Below are 27,729 nucleotides of genomic sequence, written 5' to 3' on the forward strand. Positions count from 1 at the left end.
GTACCTGAGTTGTGATTTGCTAAGGGAGTCGCTGCTGCCTGTGCATGTGACGCTTGTCAGTGAATGCGCAGTTGAGCGGACTCCGAGAGCGTCACAGGTATCGGAATATAGATGAGAGAGTTTCTGCTGTTCCCAGGGGTGACCTGTCTGGCTCTGTTATATGGACTACAGCGCAGAGTCGGATCCCGGGTCCCCTAGGAATGAGAGAACCCTGAGTAGGTGTAGGGTATAGATTACTCCTTCACTCTATCCCTGGTGTATGCTGCTATCCTCTGTGTACAGAAATAACTGTAGTGAACTGTAGAGGACTGTAGTGAACTGTAGAGGTTGAGCGATGCCACCCTGGCGGTGAGGTGTGGAAAGAAGTTAAGTTTGCACATGGATAGGAAAAGGTACGGTTACCTATGGTTTCCTATAATAGGTTGCTGGGATGATGTGCAAGAAAAAGTAGAAAGAAGGTTTTTAGGAGAAGATTGGGGTGGGACCCAGGCTTTAGTATCGTATACAGCAATTATTGAACAGATATTGTTCTGTGATTAGTTAGATGTGCTTTCAGCAGTAGGTCTATCTGCTGTGATTTCTTGGTTAGAGAATGGAAATACAGGGGATAATCACCACAAGTCTTCTCTATGTGGTATCCAATAATTGATGCAAACACAATTTATTAGCCCCATATACTATGAGCAGTTGATTATTCTGCTAATCTCAGGAGGTGTAAATAAATGAGTAGCTGTCACGTTCATAGTAGTTCTATCTTGGGTACATATAGTGCTGGCACAGGTACTCAGATAATGGCTAAGACAAGTATAGTGGATTTTATGGATAGAAACCCTTGCGTTCAGCAATGAGAGACAGATTCTGCAAGGAATATACGTCTCAGCAATTGTAAATTCAATACTCGAGTTAGGAATGGGGATGCAGAAAATAGTTACCACACCTCTTCTCAGTATAGTGTCCAGCAATTTTTTACACACATGATGGCATAGATGCTTAAATGCTGGTGGTTGAGGCAGGTGTGGAAAATTATGCTAACAATAATGATAGTAAGTTATGCAGAGAATATCAATGGCTTCAATGGTAGGTTAAGCGTGAGAATTCAATTGATGCCACTAGTAATCGAGTAATGGAAGCTAAGACAAAGATAGTAAATAGGACTAGAAAAAAAGGGAGTTTGATAGTGAGCGCTGATTACAATATTCCACACTGCAGCTGCACCAAAAGGGGAAATTACCAAACCCCTTAAAGGACCAGTACAAGAAAAAAAGAAGAAATAAGTGCAGCGCTGCGTTGAATATTCATATAATAAAATACTTTTATTAAAAAATTATAACAATTTTATGGCCAACAATGACAGACAAGACTTACAACATTTAAAAACTTGATTAGTCCATTCCCATCTCAACCAACTGGTTAGTTAATATTTGTTAGATGCATGCAAAAAAGGAAAAAATTATATGAATGGAAATATTCCTAATAGGTTAGGATTTAGAAACAGTACTTGCTGTGCACATGCAGAATTAGAGTATACTCATAATCGTCTCCAGTTTTGGGGCATAGATGGAGCAATCTTTATGGCTTTTGAAGAACACGCTGTTTTCTCCGACCTTGGTGTTGATGTTGTTTTACCTGGTCATATCCAAGAACCAGCGCTTCGTGTCAGGAGTGGTGGAAGCCGCTGAGACGTGCAAACGAGGCGGAGAAACGCGTAGAGAGGTCAGAGGGGATACTATTTGGCGACAGACACGAAGCGCTGGTTCTTGGATATGACTAGGTAAAACAACATCAACACCAAGGTCGGAGAAAACAGCGTGTTCTTCAAAAGCCATAAAGATTGCTCCATCTATGCCCCAAAACTGGAGACGATTATGAGTATACTCTAATTCTGCATGTGCACAGCAAGTACTGTTTCTAAATCCTAACCTATTAGGAATATTTCCATTCATATAATTTTTTTCCTTTTTTGCATGCATCTAACAAATATTAACTAACCAGTTGGTTGAGATGGGAATGGACTAATCAAGTTTTTAAATGTTGTTAGTCTTGTCTGTCATTGTTGGCCATAAAATTGTTATCATTTTTTAATAAAAGTATTTTATTATATGAATATTCAACGCAAAGATAGTAAATAGTTGCAAACAATTAATTAATGAGTTACAAAGTGACGATCAGGTTTTGCAGTGGATATCTGTAACTGTAATTACTGCAATGGATGTCTATACCCGCAAACACAGAGTAAGCGCTACAGTTCAATTTATGCCACTAGGGCTCAAAAAATGTCAATGGCTACAATTGTAGGTATAATGCAAGAGTTCAATTGATGCCACAATTAGTAGAGTAATAGAAGCTAAGACAGAAAAAGTAAATTGTTGCAAACAATCAATTAGTGCGTTACAAAGTGACACTCAGGTTTTACAATGGATATCTGTAACTGCAATTGCAAAGTAAGCGCTAAAGTTCAATTTGTGCCACTAAGATTGGAACAAATATAGTAGTTTTTGAAGGCAATAATTTTGTACATTAGTAAAGTGAAAATTGAATTTTATAATAAGTAATAATGACTACAATCATGAATTCAGCGCTAAAATACAGTTTGATGCCACAGGGGCTGATACACTCACGGACTTTGACCCGCAGTAATCGTGTTGTAGATAATCCTGAACGATCCACTGGGTGTATGCAGGTAAAGTGGAAGCACTGAAGTGGAAGGAACGCGGGTGCCAGCAAGTCTCTCTTGTAGCTGATGACCAGGGCTTTCCAACAAACCCAGCCCTGCATCGCTAGCCCCCCGGGAACCAGAGATACCGACGGGCAAAGCTTAAACATTTTCCCCATAGGAAAACATGGGACCCACTAATTCCGACCCCCACCCAGTCCCAACGGTTGCCAGTTCCCCCTCTGGCATCACAGAAGCTCGAGGTTGATTTCAGTCGAACCCAAATCGCTGGTCCATATGGGTTAATTGGTTCTAGAGATATTGTGGGTAAACCTATTTTTTTATTTCTGAAATGTAATTTCATGGCTGTTCATGTTGTTTGAGGGCAGATTTCTCTGGAACCAAACGGCCCAGTTTCACGGGAACTGTGATTGTTCTCATCAGGGCCGTCTTTTTGTATGGACTTAATGGGCACTTGCCAAGGGGCCCTAGGTGTATAAGGGCCCTATTCTAATAGCTGAGGATCCCCTTTTTCCAGGGATACCAGAATTTTGAAAATCGGCCCTGGGGAACTGGAGATATCCAACTTCAAACAGCAGTCCATATCCGACCTGTTAATTGCAATTCCCACTCATATTTCTCAGGTTCTCTCTGACTAAGAGTATATTCCAAAAGCTGGGACTCAGGGGCAAACGCAGGATTTTCAGAAGGGGGTTTCCAGAGGGGCGGAGCAAAGCATGGAGATGTAAACTTAGGTGACCCAGTATATGCCGGGTCATTTAAAGTATTATAGATAGACCAAATGTATATAAATAATAATAATACCCCTGGGCATAGCAATAATACCCCTGGGCATAGCAATGTATTGGGACCCCTACCGATCCTCCAGCAGTAGGGGTGTGGGAAGCTTTGATGTCCCGCGGGTGGTAGGGGGTATTATATCAACCCCTCAGCATGTAGGGCCTGGATCAGTAATTTCCACTGATTACCCCTTTACTGTACAGATGGTGGGAGATGAGGTGGGAGAAGGGGGCATTGGGCTGAATGAAGGGGCCCTGATACATAACTTCCAGGGTGGTAGAGGATGTTTAATACGCAGAGGAGGGGTGTATAGGGGAGTGAGCTTATACTGTACAGAATTTTCTGGTGGGAGGACAGCTTGCTTGACTGCAGATATCTCCAGTTCCCGGAAATAGATTTTTTAGATTTTAATGGAATTAAAAACTAGAGAATCCCACCTACCAAATGGTATTGGGGGCTAGGGGATCAGAGTTCAGGAGGCAGAGCAATCTGCCACAGAGTATATAAAACTACATACCAGGTGTGTGGAGCTGGAACAGACACCAGCTGTTGGAAGGCTGATATCTCTGGTTCTGGGAACAGTAGAGACAAGCTACTAGTGTCCATAAAAGGGGGAGAGACCCAGATTTTGGAATATACCTTTAGAAAAACTCTAGTCAGACAGAACCTTAAATATCTAAATGGGAAGAGCAATTAACAGGCTTGGATGGGGACCACTGCTTTGAAGTCAGATATCTCCAGTTCCCACGGGCCGATTTTTAAAATTCTTGTACCCATGGAAAGAAGAGACTCTCAGCTTTCAGCCTAGGGCCCATAGACTCCTGGGGGGGTTTCTGGGTACTCAGAACCCCCCCCCCTGCGTGCGCTACTGCGACTCTCCCCTTTCTGGCTAAAAAAAGAGTTTATTTTCTCTCCCTTCTTCATACTTAACCTAAACTCTATGGGAGCACCACCAGATATGTTATTTAGCCTATGAAATATATATAGCATGGATAGGGTTTCCATAAGCAAACAGGATATACTCTCTGTCCCTTAAAAATTCTGGTCATTTGTAATTGTTGTAATTGCCTGTGCACAGTAACAATCCCTCATTCTGTACTCTCCCCTTTCTGTCGACACTAGCGGCTTGTCTCTATCATGCCCAGAACCAGAGATATCAGCCTTCCAGCAGCTGGTCCCTGCTCCAGCTTCAAACGTCTGGTGTACAGTTTTATATTTTTGTCAATGGATTGCTCTGGCTCCTGATCTCTGATCCCCAAGTACCCCATGAAAGTTGGGACTCTAGGTTTTTATACTATTGAAGGCTAAGAAATCTAATTCCAGATAATAGTGATATCTGCAGTCAAACAGGCTGCCCTTCCACTGGAAAATGACGAATATTAAGCCCACTCCATTATCCACCCCCTACCTCCCTGGAAGTCATTTACAAGGGACCCTTAATTCAGCTCAGTGCCCCCTTCCACATGTTAGTGTTCAACCTCCCACCACCTGTGTAGTAAATGAGTAATTAGCAGAAGTTACTGCTCCAGGTCCTACATGTTGAGTGGAAGATAGAGCACCCCCTGCCACCTGTGGGACATCAAAGCTGCTGCTGATAGCACCCCCCACCCCTAGGAGGGGAGAATGGGTAAGGGCCCCAGTGCATTGCTTTGCCCAGGGGCCCACACTGCTGTTAAGACAGCCCTGTTTCTCATATAAATGGGTCAGTTGGTTCAGAAGATATAGCCAGTTGATTAAAGGGGAGGGGGAAGACGGGGTGGTTTTCTCTCCACCTCACACCAGAAAATGCATGGAAAAGGCTAGTGTAAAAGGGGCCAGCCCAGGAATGTCTGTGCATGATCCTGGGACCATATTCCCGGGTAAGTCCCTGCATTTTCTGGTGTGAAAGGGGTATTATTTCAAATAGCTGTGACCCGCAGTGCTCCGAATACAGCTAGGCAGCCCCCTGCCCGGCTGTCAATAGCTGTCACTTATACCTATAAGTGGGATAAATAAAGTTGTATTGCGTAACTATAAGAAACAAAACATACTAAGATTAGTACCTATAATAGAAAAAAGCAAAAAATAAAAATTGTTCAGGTACACAACAATACACGTGACCCGACTGGTATAGCATCCTCCTGCAGATTTTTAAATTGTCTATTTTTATGTATTTTATGTATGTATTTTATGTATTGTATTTTTTACTCTATATAGCACAGGCATTCATTTGCCTTTTAAATGGCTGCATCGCAGCCTCTTACAGCACGTTTTCACAATGCATTGTTTTATATTCTTTTCAGATCACGATTTTTTGTTTGTATGGTGGCCTAGCAACCGGTCTCCCTGTGGAATCCAGAGTGAGGCTTGGCTGTCCAGCTGGAACGCAGCGTGGGAGAAGCCTGATGACGTCAGAGGAAGTGCTGGGCGGAAGTACAGCCTCCTCATTGACAGGATACAGGCGACTGCACGCTGGAGGTAAGCGGAAGCGGGGACACAGTCTGGTGAACACAGGTAAGAGGGGCGGCGCTGACTGACCAGGGGGAGGGAGTTTTTCACTTGTTACAGCATATAAGTGTGTTTTAGAGTCACTGTTGTTTATCCCTGAGGACGGGCCATGTGCCCGAAACATGCCGGATGAATAAATAAGTTTTCCACGTCTTGCAACAAATCCGTGAGTGCCGCCTGATCATTGACCCTATACCAGGACAAGCCAGTCCATGCTGGAAGGCACCGGGTCAGTACCATCAGCATCATCCACCTGGGAGTGCCGGCTCACACAGCATATATATATATATATATATATATATATATATATATATATATATATATATACATACACACACACACATATAACACACACAATGTTCCAAGGTAGGTAAAACTTCCCCAGAAACGAGCACGTCACTGCAGCTTGAAACCAAATAGCATGTTTATTACCTCAACGTTTCAGGGCTACAACCTTGTTGAAAACCATATGCTATTTCGCAAAGGCACGCAGCAAAGCTGACCAGTCGTGGTGAGTGCCAACCCCACCCCTTTGTGTGTGTGTGTGTTTATGCACTCTCACCCAGCCTTACAGCAATGGGGTGCCCATCTAAAATGCATGCAGTAACATGCACCAAATGTAGTCCAGAATCCAAACACCAGAAGGTGGGTGGTGATGGAGCACTCTCCAGTTTCTTTAAATGAAAAGAAGGGTTCGTCTTAGTATTCCAAGAGTAGGTAATTTATTAGCAATGTAGTGTTACTATCCATAAATGCTCCGACATTTCGGTCCTACTAAAGGACCTTTATCAAGGAGCTTGGGGCAATGAGGTACACTTCAATCAGCGTAGTAGCCCTGCTTGGGGTCTGAACAGTATGCAAAATTATGCAGTACACAACTATATATATATATATATATATATATATATATATATATATATATATATATATACCGTATTTATTGGCGTATAACACGCACAGGCGTATAACACGCACCTTCATTTTAAGAGGGGATTTCTAAATAAAAACTTTGAAGCAAAATAAGGGTTGGAACCTGCTGCACTATATAAGACACTGTACTGGAATCTGCTGTGCTATATATATATATATATCAGGTGCTGACAGCTGTTAATAAATATCTGTATACAGGTCACTGGGAGGAGTTTTAAGCGTGCTGCTGCTGCGAGGACCCGACGGTGCGCAGCAGCAGCAGCAGAGAACACGCGCTTGGTAGGCGCCGCCTTGGATGACTGCGCGCATTACAGGCGCCGGGTGACTGCGCGCATAACAGGTACAACACGCGCCGGGTGACTGCGCATTACAGGTACCGTACCCCGCCGGCTGAAATTACCGCACAGTACTGCCTGCATTACCGGTATATCGGAGTATAGCACGCATATCGGCGTATAACACGCACCCATCTTTTCCCCCTATTTTCAGGGGGAAAAAAGTGCGTGTTATACGCCGATAAATACGGTGTATATATATATATATATATATATATATATATATATATATATATATTTCACTGTGGTGAACTCCAGCTGCATGCTACTGCTCCTGAGCCCATTATTGTGGAAATTCTCTTCCAACAAAAGTCCCTAAAAACAACCTCATTGACTTTGAGAAAAACTTTTTCTGTCTCGAGTGATTGGGATATTCCCGAATATTATCCAGAATTGTTAATCTGTGGATACCACGGTATAGGACAACCATAGTGATATCCGATTTCATTTCTCGCCCCTTATGAAGTCATGATTATGACAAAACGCATTGGGCCCTGTCATCATAAACTAGTTTGGTGGAAGTGTTGCTGGGCAGAAGTCTCCTCAAGGCACTGACATTTGACATTTTGATATTGGATCCCTGCTTATATTAAGATCCTTCCACTAAATGGTGTGACAGGTTTTCTTTCCATATTTGGCGTTCCGCCATCTTTGATTCTTATTGTGGAAAAAACAAATTTAAAGACCTTTTTCCTGGGCTGTTGCCACTGGACCTTTTAAACCACTATTGTGGGAAGTTTTGCTAAAAATCCTCACTTCCACCAGTGATTGAATTTATGCTGGCACTGTTCATTCCGTGTACACCGTTAAAAAAAACCCTGATGAAGCCTCTGTAAAAGGTGAAACGCGTTGGTTTGCTTTGGCGTCTTGAAAGAAATGAACGAATGCTTATATGAAATTTTAGAAGGATTTTTTTTTTAAATAAATGTTGGTTGTATAATCTGAAGTTGTATTTATATGCGGTATAAAATCACATCATAACCAGGTGGTGGAATTTAATCCAGCTCTCTATATCTCTAATCTCTAACTCTATGCACACATATACATACACATACATACACACTTCTTTTAGGCGGCACTCTGATGTCTTTTAGAAGAATTTAAGACCACAAAGGTTTCATCATCAAGAACTCTCGAAATTTATTCTCGTCATCAGGAAGACGAGAATAAATCTCGAAAGATCTTGATGATGAAACCTGTGTGGTCTTAAATTCTTCTAAAAGACCATTTTTTTGGACTCTACCTATACATTTTATATTAATCGCTCCCACCCATTATATACTGTACTCTGTGCCCATCACTCCCCTCCCTACACACAGACCATGCACAGTAGGCAGGACTCACATGCTTAATATAGAAAAATGAATAACTAAGCTGTGGGATCCATGTTTTTTATTGACCTACAGCTTAGTTGTGATTTTTTTCTTTATTAAGCATGTGAGTCCTGCCTACTGTGCGTGGTCTGGGTATTATATTTTGGAAGGCATATAGGGAGGGGAGTGATGGGCACAGAGTAAATAATGGGTGGGAGCGATTAATATAAAATGTATAGGTGGGGCCCAAAAAAATTATACAGTACACACTCGTAAAAAAAACCCCACCAAGCTAGTGTATTTACTTGGTTTAAAGTTTTAGTACTACTGACACCCGGAGGGCACCGTCTCTATCTTTGAAAACCCATGCAGTTCCTCTTCCCTGTCTGGGGTGTCGCTGTCTGCTGTAGTGCTTGTAGCACAGTGTGGTCTGTATATCAGCACTGATATGCAAACCAGACATGTGCTAGAAACACCACAACAGACAGACACACCCCAGGCAGGGAAGAGGAACTGCATGGGTTTTCAAAGATAGCGGGTGTTAGAATGAACACTATGTATGTGTGTATATTTATTTATTTATTTATTAACAGTATCTTATATAGCGCACATATATTCCGCAGCACTGTACAGAGAATATTTGAACATTCACATCAGTCCCTACCCCAGTGGAGCTTACAATCTATATTCCCTACCACATGTACAAGCACACACATTCATTCTACGGTTATTTTTGTTAGGAGCCAATTAACCTACCAGTATATTTTTGGATTGTGGGAGGAAACTGGAGTACCCGGAGGAAACCCACGCAAGTATGGGGAGATTTTACAAACTCTGCACAGTTAGAGCCATGGTGGGGATCGAACCCATCATGTAAGCAGCACTACAAGGTGCATTGTGTGTAAAAGGCACTACAGGGGGAATTATATCTGTAAGCGGCACATTATACATGTAAGCACCTCACAGAGCTGTGTGTGTGTGGCACTAAAATGCCATGGTGGGGGAGGTGCAAGATGTATAATTATGCTACTGCGGGAACATGCATCTTCTGCCATGAAACTCCTGGCATAATATATAATGGGCATTGCGGTGTGTGGTATTACATGTACTTGGCATAACAGTGCGTGGTATAACGTGTACTGGGCATTGCTGTGTGTGGTATAAGGTGTACTGGGCATTACGGTTTATGGTATAATATGTAATGCGCATTAAGGTGTATGGTATACTGTGTACTGGGCATTAAGATGTGTTTTATAATGTGTAATGGGCATTAGGTGTGTGGTATAATGTGTAATGGGCATTAGGTGTGTGGTATAACGTGTAATGGGCATTAGGGTGTGTGTTACAATGTGTAATAGCTATAACAGTTTGTGGTGTAATGGGCATCACGGTGTGTTGTGTAATGGGCATTACGGTGTGTGGCATAATATGTAATGGGCAGTACCTGTGCATAATGTGTAATGGGCATGCATTTTTCCATGCTAGGGCACACCCCTTGCAATTAGGCTCCACCTATTGTTGATTTGGTGCCGCCCATGTGAGGCCACTTTCAGATATTTTCCAGGGCCACTTTTAGTCCCCAATCCGCTCCTGATTCAGCACATACAGTATATTACATGCATGATAAAATACATATATTTGTGTGCTCTGTGATACTTCCCTGAGCTACTTGGTCGACTCTGCAGCTGCCTCTGGGCAAACACCAACCAAAATCTCGCCTAGGGTATCTAATCGGTATTGGGCCGCTCTGCACATATCTGCATGCATCTATTTTGTGGAAAATCTATAAAGAGTAAATATTACATAGTATGATATGCATACTTGTACAATTGGGTAGGACCAATAAAAATACTGGCACCAGAGGAACACTTGCAGGAGTAATGAAGATAACTAACATCCTATTTGACATAATGCTCTTATTCAGATATGATTGCAGTACAAATTTGTTCTCAAAATGGGCAAAACCATGCACACTGCAGGTGGGACAGATGTAACATGTGCAGAGAGAGTAAAATGTGGGTGGGGTGTGTTGAAACTGAAATCTAAATTACAGTGTAAAAATAATGCAGCCAGTATTTACCCTGCACAGAAACAAAACAACTCACACAAATCTAACTCTCTGTGCACCTGTTACATCTGCCCCACCTGCAGTGCAAATTATTTGTATGTTTGGCATACTTTATCAATTCAAAACGCCAGCATGTGCGCTAGTATGACAGGAAAGGCTGTGCCTTACCTGCCTCACCCCACCGCACGCCACTTTTGTCCATATTGAGAACAAATTTGTACTGCGATCAGATCTGAATAAGGGCCAATGGGACAAGAGATAAATGCAATGGTGATAAAGAGAGATAAACGTCCAGCCAATCACCTCCTAACTGCCATGTTATAGGCTGTGTTTGAAAAAAGTCAGTAAGGAGCTGATTGGCTGGAGGTTTATCTCTCTTTATCACCCTTGCATTTATCTCTTGTTAAGGCTTAATACATCTGCCTCAATATGTGGAGAGCTGGGTTTCCCTGTGTAAATTATTCACTCAATAACCAATAAAATATACCATGTTAATAAGTACATTATAGAGTCTCCACAACTATCTATTCTTTAGTACAATATGAACTGAAAGGGAGGGGTAACGCTGACATAATTGAATACCAAAGGTTTGGATGCTATGACGACAAAAAGTTGACAAGGTCAGCATTATCCTTTGTATGAATGGAAAGATCCATTTGGAGTTTCATATGAATAAGTAATCGCCACTCTCAGACAATTTACACAGTGTATTTTCAGAGAAAGGGCAAGGATTAGAATTTCAGGAGGAGCAGACTGTATACCACCACCCCAACCAAAATAGTCATAGTTTCTATCATGCACAGCATCAAAAAATACCACCCAGTCATCTAGTGCAACATACACTACTACTGCACATACAGGAAATCAATAGATCTCGCTCTTGAACAGACACATATTACACACATTCAACAAGACATTAGAATTTCCATTGTTTAGAATGATCTATTTATAGTTTTTACTAAATAAGGCATACAGTATCCCCATTTATCCAAGCTTTTACAAATTGTGATAAACACAAAAGCAAGCACACAAATCTAAATGTATAATTATGAACCCAATACAATAAATATATAGGTATAAAATAATTACCCAAATACAGTCACATATTTACAGACTTTTTCTGTAAGTGATTGCTAGGCAGCTTGTGTTCACTGTAGCACCTCATTCTGTAGACCTCATGGTGTACTTCATACTTCATCAATGAATCGCTCCTGGCACTTTATTGAACACATTTAAATACTATACTATCAAAGCAAATTATTCTCACATAAAGTAATGACTACTGTATATACTTCTCTGCATTTACCATATTGCTTCTTATTTATTGATACATGGTTGCTTTATATCATTAAAGAGCTACTGTATGTAAGGAACATTATTCATTCCTTCAATTATACATATTAAACATATAAATAAATAAAATTACTTACACATTTTAAACCAGCAGCTCTTTTCTTGCTAACCACAACTGAAGACATTGAAGCAGCATCATTATCCATAGCTATACAACCTGATGTGATACATCTAATAGAAATATTAATGTATCAGATAGATTTTATACTGAGGTAGTTAGACCGATATAACAAAGTAACTGTACTTTGTACAATAAACATAAATTGATTACCTTTCAGGCTTAGCAGGCACAGTGACAGCAGGAACAGTATATCCATGGTCCTGTTACTATATACAGCAGCACCCTTCAGTGGCTGTAAGAGACTGACAGAAGAGACAAGCTGACGTCAGGTGGAAGAGGGAGGGAAAAGGGTGTGAATGTGGGAAGAAATAGTGGGGGTGTTGAGCTAGGAGTTTAGATACAGGAGAGACAAGGCAGCATGGAAATTAGTCAGCAGTCTTTGCTTCTTAGCACAGTCTGCAGTTCGTTAATGTCTTATCACTGATCCACTTTATTTTGTAACTAGCTATAGGGTAACATTTATATTATGGGCCCCATACATAAGCAATCACAATTTATGGATTTTCAGATCCAGGGATTTTTTGGCCAGATAAATGGTTTTTACAATCTATCTGACTTTGCCCACACATTACAGATTTATTTCAGTGATCGGCAGATTTTTCCATCTAAAGATTGCATCTTCATATCTGGAAATTGCCCAATTGATTGCTGTTCATAATGTAAATAGATGAAGAAGACGAATTGGGAATGCCCACACATATAAAAAAGATCTGCAGATAATACCAGATTATTAAACATGTTTAAAAACCTGATTAAGCAATCGATTGGCGATTTTGATTGGGATTGCCAAAAGGGGGAGCCCACACATCTAAAATTAATTGTGGCAATCATCTCCATATCTGAAAATTGTCACAATTAATTGCTGATGTATGGGGCTCTTTAGCTATAGGGTAATAAAATTATTTGTAATGCAGTGGCTGTAATCATTTGCAGTGAAAGATGAGACGCCAAAGATAGCTCCAGACCACCCCTAGAGATACCGTTTGAGAGCGGACGCCTGGGTCTGCTAATAAACTCTGATTAGTACACCTGAATGCAATTAGCAAAGCTGCAGCCTATTAATACCCCTTTTACACCAGAGGTTGGACCCGGGATATTGCCGCTCCAGTCCGGGGCAGGGCATGGTGTAAATGGGCTGAAAAAAAATAACACGGGTACTGTTCCCCGGGAATCTGACCCGGCAAATGTTCAGGGTCGGACACGGGGCTTATCCGGGGCTCAGGGTGGTGTAAATGGTCATTATCCGGGTTATTTGGTGGGTAGAGGGGCGCAAAGAGCTGATTGGTGCTTCTGCGGCTCTGGCAGATGATGTCATGTGCTGGAGACCTGCACAGGGCGCATGTAGCAGCGCAGCAGCAGCGTTACCACGCTCTGTGCTGCAAGCACACTCCAGACTGTGTTTACAGCCTCTGTATGTGTGTTTACAGCCTCATCTGCTGCAGCACACACTAGTCATTTTGTCCCCCGTATTTTGGGAACCAGCCCCGGACCTGGAGCCTGGGGCTGGTTGTTAAAAATCGGGGAACCCCTATTTGTCGGGTTCCCTGATTTTTAATTACCGGCCCCAGCTCTTTCAGCCTGGTGCTGGTTACAGCTGTGTGGGGGACCCCAAGCCAATTTTTTTATTTATTTATTTTTCTATTTTTTTTTACACTCTGCAGCCTGCACGGATCTGACTGATCCGTGCAGACTGCCAGAAACATATATGGCCAGCTAATACGAATGGTTACACCATCGGAGGGTTACAAAGCAGTCGTATATGACTGCTTTGTAATTTCCCCTCCGGAACACGACTTTGCATACGACTGCAACAGTCGTATGCAGTCGTAGGGGAAATACCAATACGAAAAACTAGGTTTTTCATATTAGTAAATGTCCCCCATCATGTCCATGTCCAATACATCCAACTGGTCTGACAAGGAGGTACGTGAGCTCCTGCAAATCCTCCTGCAGAACCCACTCCCTCCCTTTTCCCTTTCTTGTGACCTCATCTCAAACAGCCCAAAGGTCCATTTTTAATGACACCAGCAAGGAAAGACAGGGCTGATCCGTTTTCAGTGTGAAAGGGCCTTACCTGGGAATAACCCGGATTGAATTGCAGTGTAAATGGGGTCTGAGGCAGGGCATGCCCTGGCAATTTCCAGTGTTCGATTTCCCGGGTCCTACCCGGTATTCTGGTGTAAAAGTGGTATAAGTGAAAACCATGATTTCACTACCTGCTTACACACAGCCCTCAAACACATTGGAAGCTTATCTTTCTACACTTCTCTACATGTAAAGGTTGTTTTAATTTTAGGTAAGATTCATTCTAAGACCTGCTTATATATGTCAAGGTAGTTATTTTATAACCATCTACACCCATTCAGTAAGTGTTTTTGTATACTTTAAAAAGCAGGACACTCAATTCACAGAAGTCGGCATGTGTCAACTTTTTCACTGTAACACCAACATAACTTTATTTAAAAGTAAAATCAATGTGGGGACACATAGATAATGATTAAAATGCAACATTAGAACATAATAAATATACATGTAATGAGGGTTAAAATGTTGTTTTATTAGGGTGTTTATTAAGGTAGACAATTGAGTTAATAGAAAACAATTATTGAATAACAGTTAGAATAATTAATTAATTGTCTTAATTATAGTTCAAAGGCAAAATTTGCAGTGCCATATATGTGAAGGGTATGCCACCATGCACGGACGTACGCTCACTCTCACGATCGGTGACACACGCTGAGTTTTCCATTAAAAAAAGCAGAGTCCCGACCGTGCACTGTGGCGTACGCTCAGATATACGGAAGATGTTGGTGTGAAAACGGACGAGACCCGTCCGTATACGGTGGCGTATGCTCTGTTGTATGCCAGTTAACGGTGTCTAAGAGGATAACCGTCCGTACACGGTGGCATACGCTCAAGTGTACGCCACTCCCCATTGTCGGTGTTTGTGACCGTCCGTATGCGGCTGTTCTGTGGGCGGACTTTCACTCACCGTCCGCGTACGGGAAATGTACGGTGAATCGGACCGTACCTAAGTTTCACCGACCTAACCAGAATAAGGCCCATAATGTAGATAAGAGACAGTTCCCATATTCTGCACAGGTGGACTGATTCTGTGTCATTCACTATGGCAGCACTCTCCACTCTCTCCCCACTGTCAACAAAATGGAAGGAGGGGTGGTGGCAGCAGGAACCTGCGGGCCACGGCCTGGGAAATAGTACCTACTCCTCCCTCTCGGTGCCATTGGCTGCAGTCACAACAATCTGACGCAACAATGCATTCTACTGCAAAACTAGAAATTTGGTAATGGGTGGTCCCAGTTCCAAATTTCACTATTCACATAATGAGCCATAACTAAACATATTGGATCCCCCCCCCCACACACACACACACAGAGTAAAAATAGGGACAGCATACGCCTTCAAAAATGTAGGGAGTGGTTTCATGGAAGAGGTATTCACATTACACCACACAGTAGTGCCACATATACACATTGTACTGAAAAAAGAATTCCTTAGACACACTGAGCCAGGTATAGCCTGCTGGACACACAGTGCAAGGATTACGCGCAACGTAATGCCCATTACACAATATATCTCACACTGTAATCCCCATTACACATTGTGCCACACACCGTAATGCCCATTACATATTATGCCACACACCAGAATGTTTATTACATTTTATGCCACACACTGTAATTCCCATTAAAGTTAAGCCATACATTGTAATGCCCATTACATTTTATGCCACACACCATAATGCCTATTACATATTATGCCATACAACATAATGCCAGTGGTGTAACTATGGTGTGGCTTGGGGAGCCAGCGGTCTCAGGGCGCACTAAAAAAAACCTGATGTCCTGTACGAATACAAAGTTTGCTGTCACTCAGTAGTAGTGGGCGGTGGTGGCTGTGTACTGTAGCTGCGTACCATAGGTGATAGACCACCCTCCCCAGCCTCCTTTGCGCCTGGGGGCAGCCAGTGTCATTACCCGCACACACTTTTGGTAGTATCCCCTGGTGACAGAAGGCTACAGTACAGTATGTAAATGCCAAGGATGGAATGTCCTCCCTGTTATGCCGCATGGGCGCACGTCACTTCTGGGAAGCTGCAGCACTATACATGGCGGTGCACAGTGGCCCAGGTAACCAGTCTGCACCGTTGTCATGTTTTGCTTAAGAAGGGGGGGGGGGGGGGCGCCACCATTTTTTTGGGCAGGGAGGAGCTAAATTTATAGTTACGCCGCTGCATAATGCCCACTACATATTATGCCATACACCATTACATATTATGCCACACATGGTAATTTCCATTACATATTATGCCACACACCGTAATACTTATTAAATATTATAAAAGGGGGTTATTCTAGTTCATTCTTTCTGACAAAATCCTTCTTAGATGGACAAAACCATGTGCACTGCGGGTGGGGCAGATGTAACTTGTGCAGAGAGAATTAGATTTGGGTGGGGTTTTTCTTCAAAGTGAGATCTATATTGCAGTGTAAAATCATGCAGTCAGTATTTTCCCTGCACAGAAACAAAAAAACTCACCCAAAGCTAATTCTCTCTGCACATGTTACATCTGCCCCCCTGCAGTGCACATGGTTTTGTCCATCTAAGAAGGATTTTGTCAGAAAGAATGAACTAGAATAAACCCCATAGTTACATAGTTACATAGTTACATAGTTACATAGTAGATAAGGCTGAATAAAGACTTGAGTCCATCTAGTTCAATCTAGGTTTAGAGTAGCTTATTCCTTGTTATATGTAGAGATGAGCGGCGGCCACTTTTTCGGGTTTTGGTTTTGGATCTGGATCTCCCTTTGTGTTTTGGATCTGGATTGGTTTTGGCAAAACCACCCTTGTGGGTTTTGGTTTTGGATCTGGATTTTTATGAAAAAAATGCTAAAAATGGCTAAAATAACAGAATGTGGGCCTGTTTTTGCCCCTAAAGTATTATTAACCTCAATAACATTAGTTTCCACTCATTTCTAGTCAATTTTGATCACTTCACAGCTTACAAAATTGTTTTCATTTACTGTAGTTGGGCCAAAAGGGTATACCGAGGTAGCTGGATGACTAAGCTAAGCGACAGCAGTCGGCATCACATACATGTGGACCTTACACTTCCAACCTGGCAGAGCGGCACTGCAGGGGCAGACAGGGTGGCAGTTTAATAAACTATCCCAAAAAAAGAGAAATGCTCCAAAGAGCAAATACAAAGAGGTATCGGCCTTGTCATGACTGGTGGTAGAAGCTTCAGCACTTCTATCAGGTTGCTGATCTCCCACTATTTCCTCCTCCATCATCCTCCAAAAATGTGTTTTTATTTTATTTATTGGTACTTATGTAATATCTGGGCTCCCGTTTTTCATATGAGACCGCGTCCCCTCGCGGGGCTCGCTGCGCTCACCACGCTTCGGGCACGGTGGCTCGCTGCGCTCGCCACACTATATAAAATCAACTCCATGCGTAGTTGGATAGTAGGGGTATGAAAAAATGGGGTGCGTTTAACATGGGAGCCCAGATAATACATAAGTACCTATTTATTACTTTTATTTATTTTTCTTACTTTACACTGGACACAGCCTGTCACACTGGACACAGCCCCTTGGACACTGGACACTGCCCCTGGACACTGGACACAGCCCGTCACCCTGGACACAGCCCCTGGACAATGGACACAGCCTCTGGATACAGCTCTTGTCCACTGGACACAGCCCGTCACCCTGGACACAGCCTCTGGATACAGCTCTTGTACACTGGACACAGCCGTCACACTGGGCACAGCCCCTGGACAATGGACACAGCCGTCACACTGGACACAGCCTCTGGACACAGCTCCTGTACACTGGACATAGCCTTCACACTGGACACTGCCCCTGGACACTGAACACAGCCTGTCACCCTGGACACAGCCCCTGGACAATGGACACAGCCCGTTACCCTGGACACAGCCCCTGGACACGGCCCCTGGACAATGGACACAGCCTCTGGACACCACCCCGGGACACAGCTCCTGTACACTGAACATAGCCGTCACACTGGACACTGCCCCTGGACACAGCCCCTGGACACTGGACACAGCTCCTGTACACAGCTCCTGTATACTGGACACAACCCCTGTACATAGGACACAACCCCTGTACACAGCCCCTGTACACTGGACACAGCCCCTGTCACACTGGACACTGGATATATGTATTCACATTGGACAATGGATATATGTCACACTGGACACTGGATATATGTCGTCACACTGGACACAGGATATATGTCGTCACACTGGACACAGGATATATGTCGTCCCACTGGACACAGAATATATGTCGTCACACTGGACACAGGATATATGTCATCACACTGGACACTGGATATATGTCGTCACGCTGGACACAGGATATATGCCGGCACACATTACATGTCACACTGCACACAGGATATATGTTGTGACTTGTGACACTGGACACAGGATATATTGTCGTCACACTGGCCACTGGATATATGTCGTCACACTGGACACAGGATATATGTTGTCACACTGGACACAGGATATATGTCGTCACACTGGACACTGGATATATGTCGTCACAGTGGACACAGGATATATGTCGTCACACTGGACACAGGATATATGTGGTCACACTGGACACTGGATATATGTCGTCACACTGGACAATGGATATATGTCACGCTGGACACAGGATATATGCCGGCACACATTACATGTCACACTCGACACAGGATATATGTTGTGACTTGTGACACTGGACACAGGATATATTGTCGTCACACTGGCCACTGGATATATGTCGTCACACTGGACACAGGATATATGTCGTCACACTGGACACAGGATATATGTAGTCACAGTGGACACAGGATATATGTGGTCAAACTGGACACAGGATATATGTCGTCACACTGGACACTGGATATATGTCGTCACACTGGACAATGGATATATGTCACGCTGGACACAGGATATATGCCGGCACACATTACATGTCACACTGGACACAGGATATATGTTGTGACTTGTGACACTGGACACAGGATATATGTCAATACACTGGACACAGGATATGTCGTCACACAGGACACAGGATATATGTCGTGAGTGACTCGTGACACTGGACAATGGATAAGATATAGGCCGTCACACTGGACACAGCCCCTTGTATTACTGCAGCCCCTGTACACAGTGTACTACTCAGCAGCACTGCAGCCCCTGCATTTGAGCACTGCAGCACTGAGTTAGTTAGTTAGTTAAATCACAAAAAACACAGGGTTCAGGGCTAAATAAATCACAACACAGGGCTTAGGGCTAAATAAATCACAACAGGGCACGGGCCACAGGACAGCCCCTGGACAGCACCTAGTTAGTTAAATCACACTACAGGGCTCAGGCCTATAAACAGTCACTGACTCTCAATACAAGTCTACAACACAGGGCAGTGAGGGCACAGGGCAGGTCACGGAGCACAGCACAGGGCAGTGAGGGCACAGGGCAGGTCACGGAGCACAGCACGGAGCACATGGCACAGGGCACAGCACAGGGCAGTGAGGGCACAGGGCAGGTCACGGAGCACAGCACGGAGCACATGGCACAGGGCACAGAGCACAGCACAGGGCACACGGAGCTTCCCAACCACCCTCTTCCCTCTCCAAGATTGGAGTGAAGATGGCGGGTCGCGCGTGTGTCTTTTATAAGATCCCGCGAGAATCCGACAGCGCGATGATGACGTTCAGCCTCGTTATTGGTCCGGAATTCAGGCGGGAACTCCTGAGTCAACTCAGATCTGACCCGGATGCCCGATATTCGGATCTCGGGGATCCGGACCCGCTCATCTCTAGTTATATGTAGTGTATTTTGATCATTTTAAAACAGATTATGATTCTTATTTGTACCCCTGGATGTTTATAACCAATAAATGTTTGTCCAACCTTATTAAAAACGTATTTATATCCTACTTAGAAAAGATGCCGTTGGGGGATGTGGCTTTCTAGGTGGCTGGACGTGCTGAGGTGAGCTCCTGCTGCTCCGACCGTGAGAGATACCTGCATGAGCTGATCAGAGCCGGGATCCCCGCAAGAGTAACAAAGGGTACCGGACCACCTGGAGTAGGTACCACGGAGCCGGGGGACAGAGAGCTCTGTCCTTGCGGGTTGTGGTTTCCTTACCAGGAGCCTGGACGGAGAAGCTGCAGTAAAGCGATTCCCGGGAAAGCCGCTTGTCACGATCCGAGCTGTCAGAAGTTACGGTTCAGGAGAGCAGGAAGCTGGGTAGTGATAGGGGTGTGTGAGTATACGGGGGGACTAAAGAGGGGCTTAGGGGTGCCGTGAATTGTGGGAGGGGCACGGGGGGTGCCGTGAATCAAGGGAGGGAGGGGGCGCAGGTGTCCGCAAATCGCGGGAGAGGGCGGGGGTCTGCAAAGCGCGGGAGGGGGCGTGAATCGCGCAAGGGGGGTTGCGAATTGCGGGAGGGGGGGTGTGCGCGGGGGTGACGTGAGTCGTGGGAGGGGGGAGTGAATCGCGGGAGGGGGGCACGGGGCTTGATGAATCAACCTAGTTGGTTATATATTCTTGTAGAAGGATGGTAGGATGTTGCTGTCATTCAGAATGCATTTCAATAAACAGTAATAGTAGCAGTAAAAGATCTAACTTAAAGCACCTACAGTAAAACAGAACAGGTGTTATATATTATACAAAGAATTGGTTGATGATGTCTAGGTTGACGTGCACATAGTTGTCACTGGAAAAAAATTGCCACAAAAAAAAATCAACACAGAAAGGTCAACACATGTAAATGTTGACATAAGTGTGACACCTCATTGGTGTCCATGTCGACACATGAGAATGAATATGAAAACATTCAAAAAGTGAAAAATAAATCATCAAAAGCTCATGTCAACCTTTTTCATTGTCGATCATAGCCATGTCAGTGTTTTGCATGTGCCATTTAATCGTGGGGTTGCCGTGAATGGGGGGGGAGGGAGGTGGGGGGTGTCTGCGAATTGCACGCGGGGGGGTCGCGGGGGGTGCTGCGAATTGCGGGAGGGGGGGTCGCGTGGGGGGGTACCGCGAATCACCCGAAGGGGTCGCTGGGGTGCCGCAAATCGCCACAAGAAAAAATCAACACAGAAAGGTCAACACATTAAATGTTGACATAAGTGTGGCACTTTATTGGTGACCATGTCGACACATGAGAATGAATATGAAAACATTCTTAAAATGAAAAATAAATCTTCAAAAACTCATGTCAACCTTTTTCATCGTCGACCATAGCCGTTTCAGTGTTTTGCATGTGCCATTTGATCCTGGGATTGCTGTGAATCGCGGCGGCTGGGGTGGTGGGGGGTGTCCGCGGGAGGGGGGGTGGCGGGGGGGGGTGTGCCATGAATTGGGGGAGGGGGGGTTGCGGGGGTGGGTGCTGCGAATTGCGGGACGGGTGGGCGCGGGGGTTGCAGCGAATCGCGGGAGGGGGGGTCGCGGGGCCAAGGGGTTTGCCGGGAATCACGGGAGGGGGGGTCAGGGGGGGTGCCGCGAATCACGGGAGGGTCACGGGGGGTGCAGGGGGGGATGGGCGCGGGGGGTTGCAGCGAATCCCAGAAGGGGAGGGACGCGGGGGGTGGGGTGCCCCGAATCGCCGGAGGGGGGGGGGGTCGTGGGGGCTGGGGTTGCCGCAAATCGTGGGGGGGTGCAGCGAATTGCAGTAGGGGGGGTTCGCGGGGGAGCGCGCAAATCATGGGAGGGGCCCGCGGATTGCGGGAGGGGGGGCGGCGGGGGGTGCTCACCTGGTGTGTCTGGTAAGTAGCTGTGTCTTTGCTGGGTAACATGGGGAGGCAGAGGGTGTCTGGCACTGTGCCAACATGACCCATGCCAGGAGGGACACAATGCTCTGCCGCTGGACTTTCTTCCTAATGTATGATTACCTCCATCTGTGTTGAACAGGTTAATTGATAGGAAAGGTGCTTCAACACAGGTGATGGCAATCATACATTAAAAGGAAAGTGCAGTAGCAGAGCAATGTGTCCCTCCTATGACTGTGGGCTCACTGGGCTGGTTCTCTGTCATGTGAGTTAGAGGCTCCACCCAGCGTTAGAGGGTCAGACACACTTTGAGTGACAGATGTAGCCAAATATATAAGAGATATGCTTGAGAAAGTCATACTGGCTGTGGGTGATTAACAGCTGAAGCAAATGATGAATAATTATGATGGTCACCAGTACTAGCACATCACTTGGATTGTTTGTTTGCAGAAGCTCAACTCATAAATGCTGTCTTAATTTCTCGGGCATATGTATTTTTTATGTATGCTTATTTCATTTTTTTATGTGTTACTTACAGAAAACTAAAACAAAGCAGAGTTGTTTCTGATGTATTAACTAAATGTTTGAAGTTTTATTGATGCCTAATATTAATCTATATATTGCAAATAAAACAATCATGATACACTTGAATTTAAGTATTTCTGACAAATGCCTTGTCGAACACCAGGCATACAAATACTGGTGCCTAGCTGTATGTATCTTGCAATAGCTGAAGTTTAGTATCCATTTTAACACAATACCCAAGGGTAATTGGAGAAAGGAAGCTTTTCCAAGATGGGCCATTCAAAGCTACATCATGGGTTAGGTCTTCTTAAGGCTATTTCTGGCATGCAGCTACAGTAAGTATCCATTTTATAACTATCCCCAAGGGAAGTTGAAGGAAGGAAAGCTTTGTCATGATGGGCCATTCAAAGTTACATCATGGATTAGGTTTTGTTAATGCTATTTCAGGCTATTCCTTTTCTTTATTCAGTGTTTTGTTATCTTTACTTATTACTGTGATGAACAATATTATATATAATTTGTTATATATTTCAGGATTACTTTTGCTTTCAATTGTCTCAATAGAGGATGATATTTTAAATAAAGAGTCTAAAATGAAATTCCTCATTTGAGATTGAATACCCACTATTGGACCTGATTGAAATTGCAGAGTCCTATGATCAGATAGCCTCCGCCAGCCAGATTATAAACCCACCCTGTGCAAGGTATGCATGTAAAGTTGATCCTTAATATGCTGCCTTTGCGAATAACAGGGATGCGATCAGGTCTGAATAACCCTCAATATGTCAATTAATTCACAACTTTTTTTTGCTTTCATTTCTCTATATAAATTATTAACAAATTCAAAGGAAATTAATAATTTCATATGTCTCTCTATATGCCTAATCCGGTCTCTTATTTCTAAGATTTTTATTTTTTTAAATCACTAAACCCTGCACACATTAACGTAACATTAACTATAGAAAAATATAACTGTCACTCCTCGACTTCTGTGTAAATTGTAGTTTCCTATTTTTGGGCCTTTGCCTGCATGATTTGCAGCATCACTCAAAATGGAGCTTGGTCATGATGATGATGGAGTTTAAAAAAATGTTTAATTAAGCCTTCATCGTCTTCTTTAGCAGAAGTTACTGGGAGAGGGGTATGGGTCATAGGGTCAACAGAAATGAGGTTGACAGTCATTAGGTCGACCACTATAGGTCAACAGTCATTAGGTCCACATAAGCACTAGGTCAGCATCAGTGGCGTAACTATAGGGCCGCAGACCTGCGGTGGCGGGGAGGCGCCGGGGGTCTGCGGGCGCTATTGTTTTTCCCTCAGCAACCCCCTCCTTGTGGGTGCAGCGGGGAGCTGGCAGGGGGGTCCGTGTGGCGTGGGGGTACCATTACCTGCGGTCAGGAAGAGGCTGGACTCTGGAGGTCCCTGCGGCTCTGAGAGTATGACGTTGCCCGGGTCCCTGCAGTGAAGTGGAAATAACGTGCTACCGCCGTGCGGCAGCGCGGGAAGCTCTTCTGACTTCTGAATCTCAGCCAATCAGTGTGCGGCCACTGTTTTCAAAGCTAGAAGCTCCTCCCGCACTCCCGGGCGGCGGAGATAGCGCGTTATTTCCACTTCACTGCGGGGACCCCAGCAACATCATACTCAGCGCCGTAGGGACCTCCAGGCTCTCCCTGACCACAGGTACCCCCGCGCCACATGGTCCTCTCTGCCAGCTCCCCGGGGGGGGGGGGTCTTGTCTTTTAACTTGGGGGGGGGGGGGCGGTGAAATTGTCCAGGCGGGGGGGGGGGGGGGGGGCAAAAGTTTTTGTTACGCCACTGGTCAGCATGGAAAAGTTCGACTTGAGTCATTTGGTGTCTATAGTATCTTTTGCTGTCGATGTCGACATGCACAACCATATAAGTGTTCCGCTTCATTCGCCATGCTTTGGGCACGAAGGCACCACCTATTAAAAAAAAAACATGAAAAACTGTTCTCAACCTTTTTCATGTCGACCTAGTGCTTGTGTTGACCTAATGCATGTCAAACTATTTCATTTGTCAACCATTGAATGTCGATTTACAGTATAATGAAATGCTTGCAGATCTAGTGAACATATACCATGAGTATATAGGTATGGTGTAAATAGATCTATAAATCTCGGACCACACATAGCATACTGAATAATAGCAAAGTACACTGTAAAAATAGTAACATGGACAAGATTTTAAAATATGTTCTGCAAATAACCTTGTCTATATATAACTGAGACATCTGGTATTGTTCCATTCACTGGCTGTAGTAACACTCAATGCACACTCTGCATTGCTCCTCCCGTGCCAAACACCCCAAAAAGGGGTGTGATCTTTATCACTCTGGGGTTTGTTCAACAGACTGGGCTGCACCTGCCTTGAGATGCTACTGGTTCAATCATCTGGAATTCCTGTTATTTTTGTTCTGCAAGGACCATAGGCAGCCCATTTTATTTGTGGGTGAAAAATTGGATGGGTGTGTCTATCACCACCTACTGGGCATGTTTATTACCGCCTACTCTGTGTGTCTATAACTGCCTACTGGGCATCAATGCAAACTAAATTATATTAAATTATATTAAATAGTGTACAAATTTGCAATCGCAAATCGAAAGCAGGGATTCCCAGAATTAGCGCTGATTTCCAGGCAGCCTTGCTGCAGCCAGGAATCAGCATAATATATGACACCAGAGATGGCTGTACTCTTGTAACTCAGGATCTACTTGTACACTTACTTACCATTACTTTACCGACATCTCCTCCTCCTGGTGCATTATGCCCCTTACACATTTTGTTTGTATTGAAATTTCATCGCAGGCTATCAACACATCCATATTCTCTAAAGAGACTGTTTGCTTTTGGCACAAAGCCGCCACCGCCGATCTCTAATCCGTGGACTACCATTTTCTCAACTTCTCATAGTTAAGCGGATCACGAGCTCAGCTGAACTGGTTACTGAAAATCTAGATTCCATGATTAAAAAATTTGAAACGAGGGGATATTCATCTAATATTCTCGATCAAGCCCGTGCCAAAGTGGATGAGTTACCCAGGGAAACCACATTGATGAGAAAAGAGAAAAAAACCTAATCAGAGCCAGGATGACATTATCAATTGGGTACGTTCTTATACCACAGCTGATTCAGTAGTCAATTCGATGCCCAAAACTCTTTGACCATTAATCCAGCAGGATAAAGATTTGAAGAAACTAAAAAATTCCCAGTTGAGATCATGCTATACCATGGGTCGGAATATAAGAGACTGGGTTGTCAGAACCGACATTTCTACTCGTACGCCTACCGGTATCCAACACAGAGCAGCCGGCTGTTATAAATGCACTGGATGTGTGACCTGCAGTGCCCTGACTGCCACTAAGTTTTTTTGCCATCTGCACATTGGTAATAAATTCACCATCAAATACCCTCTAACATGTAATAGTACCCACGTGGTCTACTTGATCAAATGCCCCTGTGGGCTTTGCTACGTGGGAAAAACAATAAGAACTTTTAAAGAGCGGATTGCTGGTCATCATTCGTCTATAAGAGCTGCCCTTGCTGGAAAACCAAACGAACAACGAGTGGCAAAACACTTTGCTTTAATAAAACACAGCCTTGCCAGTCTTAAATATACACTTATTGACCATGTCCCGGAATCCCCTCGGGGTGGTGACCGGAGCAAACGGTTACTCCAGTTGGAAACATATTGGATACATAAACTTGATACCGTTAATCCCAGAGGCCTTAATGAACTTCTGTCCTTTAATATATTTTTGTGATTACGGTATATGGTTCTTTCCATTCATTGTAACAGCCATTTGCACTTTCTTGTATTATATTGTTTTTTATGTAACCAGTATGTAGATCTATCTGTGTAATGTTCTTGTTCTGCTTTCCCCACAGCGTCCCAGTCCTGGTGGTTACCTAGCAACGCCAAGCCCCAGAACGGAGGAGTGACAGAAGTGACACAGACCCGCATTCACGTGAGCGGGACTGTGTCGGGCCGCAGAGCATCTCTGGGTTGCTCGGCAACGGCCCCGGAGCATCTTTGGATTACCTGGCAACAGCTTCCTCGAGTGACGTAGGTGTGCGCAACGCACCGCCGTTCAGGAAGTCGGGCGGCTTTGGCGGGACCGGACAGAGGATGACGTGAGGAATGGACTTCCTTGGTGGAGGTATTTAGGTGAGTGTTGTTACATGTACAAATTGTTCTTGCTTTGAAAAAGGAGTAAAATCCGAAACATCAGCTTTACTTGCTGTTGGTCTCTGACTTATTTGGAAAGCCGTGTGAGTGCCTCTCCCTTCTCCTATATATATATATATATATAGATATATATATATCTATAGATATATATAGATATATATATATATATCCAATGGCTGGAGGTGCGGCACTCACGGCTTCGTTATCAGAAATTAACACACCGTGAGACGGTTTGGGGTGATCAACGTTTCAAATAGCGTGTATTTGTCATCAGGATAAAATCATAAAAATACAAACATACCTTTATAGAGGAGTACAAACAGTCTAGTGCATTGAACAACGTGCTGGTGAGAGTAAGCCCGCCCTTCCGCAGGAGGGGGGAGAAAAGTGACATCATCATAAGGCGTTCCTGTCAGGTTGAGGACGCTATGTGGTTACCATGGTGAGTCATGGATACACACTACACAGAAACGAAAAAATACATACCAATTAAAAGCTGGGAAGCATACTATATCACATTATATGTACACAGTTGCACATGAATATTCATTAAATAAATGGGAGAGAAATTAACTACATGTCAATTGTATCAATGACTTCTACCAAAAAACTTATGCAAAAAACTTATGTAGAAAACTTATACAAAGGACTTATATTGCGAGTTCACTTTACTTCAGTAACATATCAATTTTAGCGTGCAGAGAAGTTTTTATTTGAATACTGAATAGGAGATGTTCTCGTTTAATCCCCGAGGTGAGATTACGTCTAGTTTGTGTATCCAGCGGGATTCACACTGCAGTAATTTTTTTGCGAGGTTGCCTCCTCGTATGGATGGTTTGACGCAATCAATCATACGGTATCTCAGTGTACTGAGGGGATGTTTTTTCAAGAAAATGGCGTGACACAGGTTGGTCACTGTGTCCGCTATTAAGTGCTGTTTTAATGGAACTGCGATGTGCAGCCATTCTTTCTTTGAACTTACGTTCCGTTTTACCTATATAGCTTAGGCTGCAGGGGCACAAAATCTGGTATACTGTGTATTTGGAATCACATGTGAAGTGATGTCGAATAAAGTATTTTTTGCCACTGTGTGGGTGGTGGAATGTATCACCTG

General features: G+C 43.9%; 1 protein-coding gene across 2 annotated transcripts in view; it reads right to left on the reverse strand.

Annotated features, from left to right (window-relative positions):
- Positions 1 to 12,336, reverse strand: part of MCAM (melanoma cell adhesion molecule) — a 239,002-nt gene extending 226,666 nt beyond the window's left edge. For both annotated transcript variants that reach the window (XM_083162728.1, XM_083162727.1), the window contains exon 1: positions 12,212 to 12,336. In XM_083162728.1, coding sequence (XP_083018854.1) covers positions 12,212 to 12,257 — 46 coding nt within the window. In that variant the 5' untranslated portion in view covers positions 12,258 to 12,336. The remainder of the gene's footprint in view (positions 1 to 12,211) is intronic.
- Between the last annotated feature and the right edge of the window lie 15,393 nt (positions 12,337 to 27,729).

This window comes from Crinia signifera, chromosome 19, assembly GCF_055691185.1.
Source record: "Crinia signifera chromosome 19, ASM5569118v1, whole genome shotgun sequence".
Classification (NCBI taxonomy): Eukaryota; Metazoa; Chordata; class Amphibia; order Anura; family Myobatrachidae; genus Crinia; species Crinia signifera.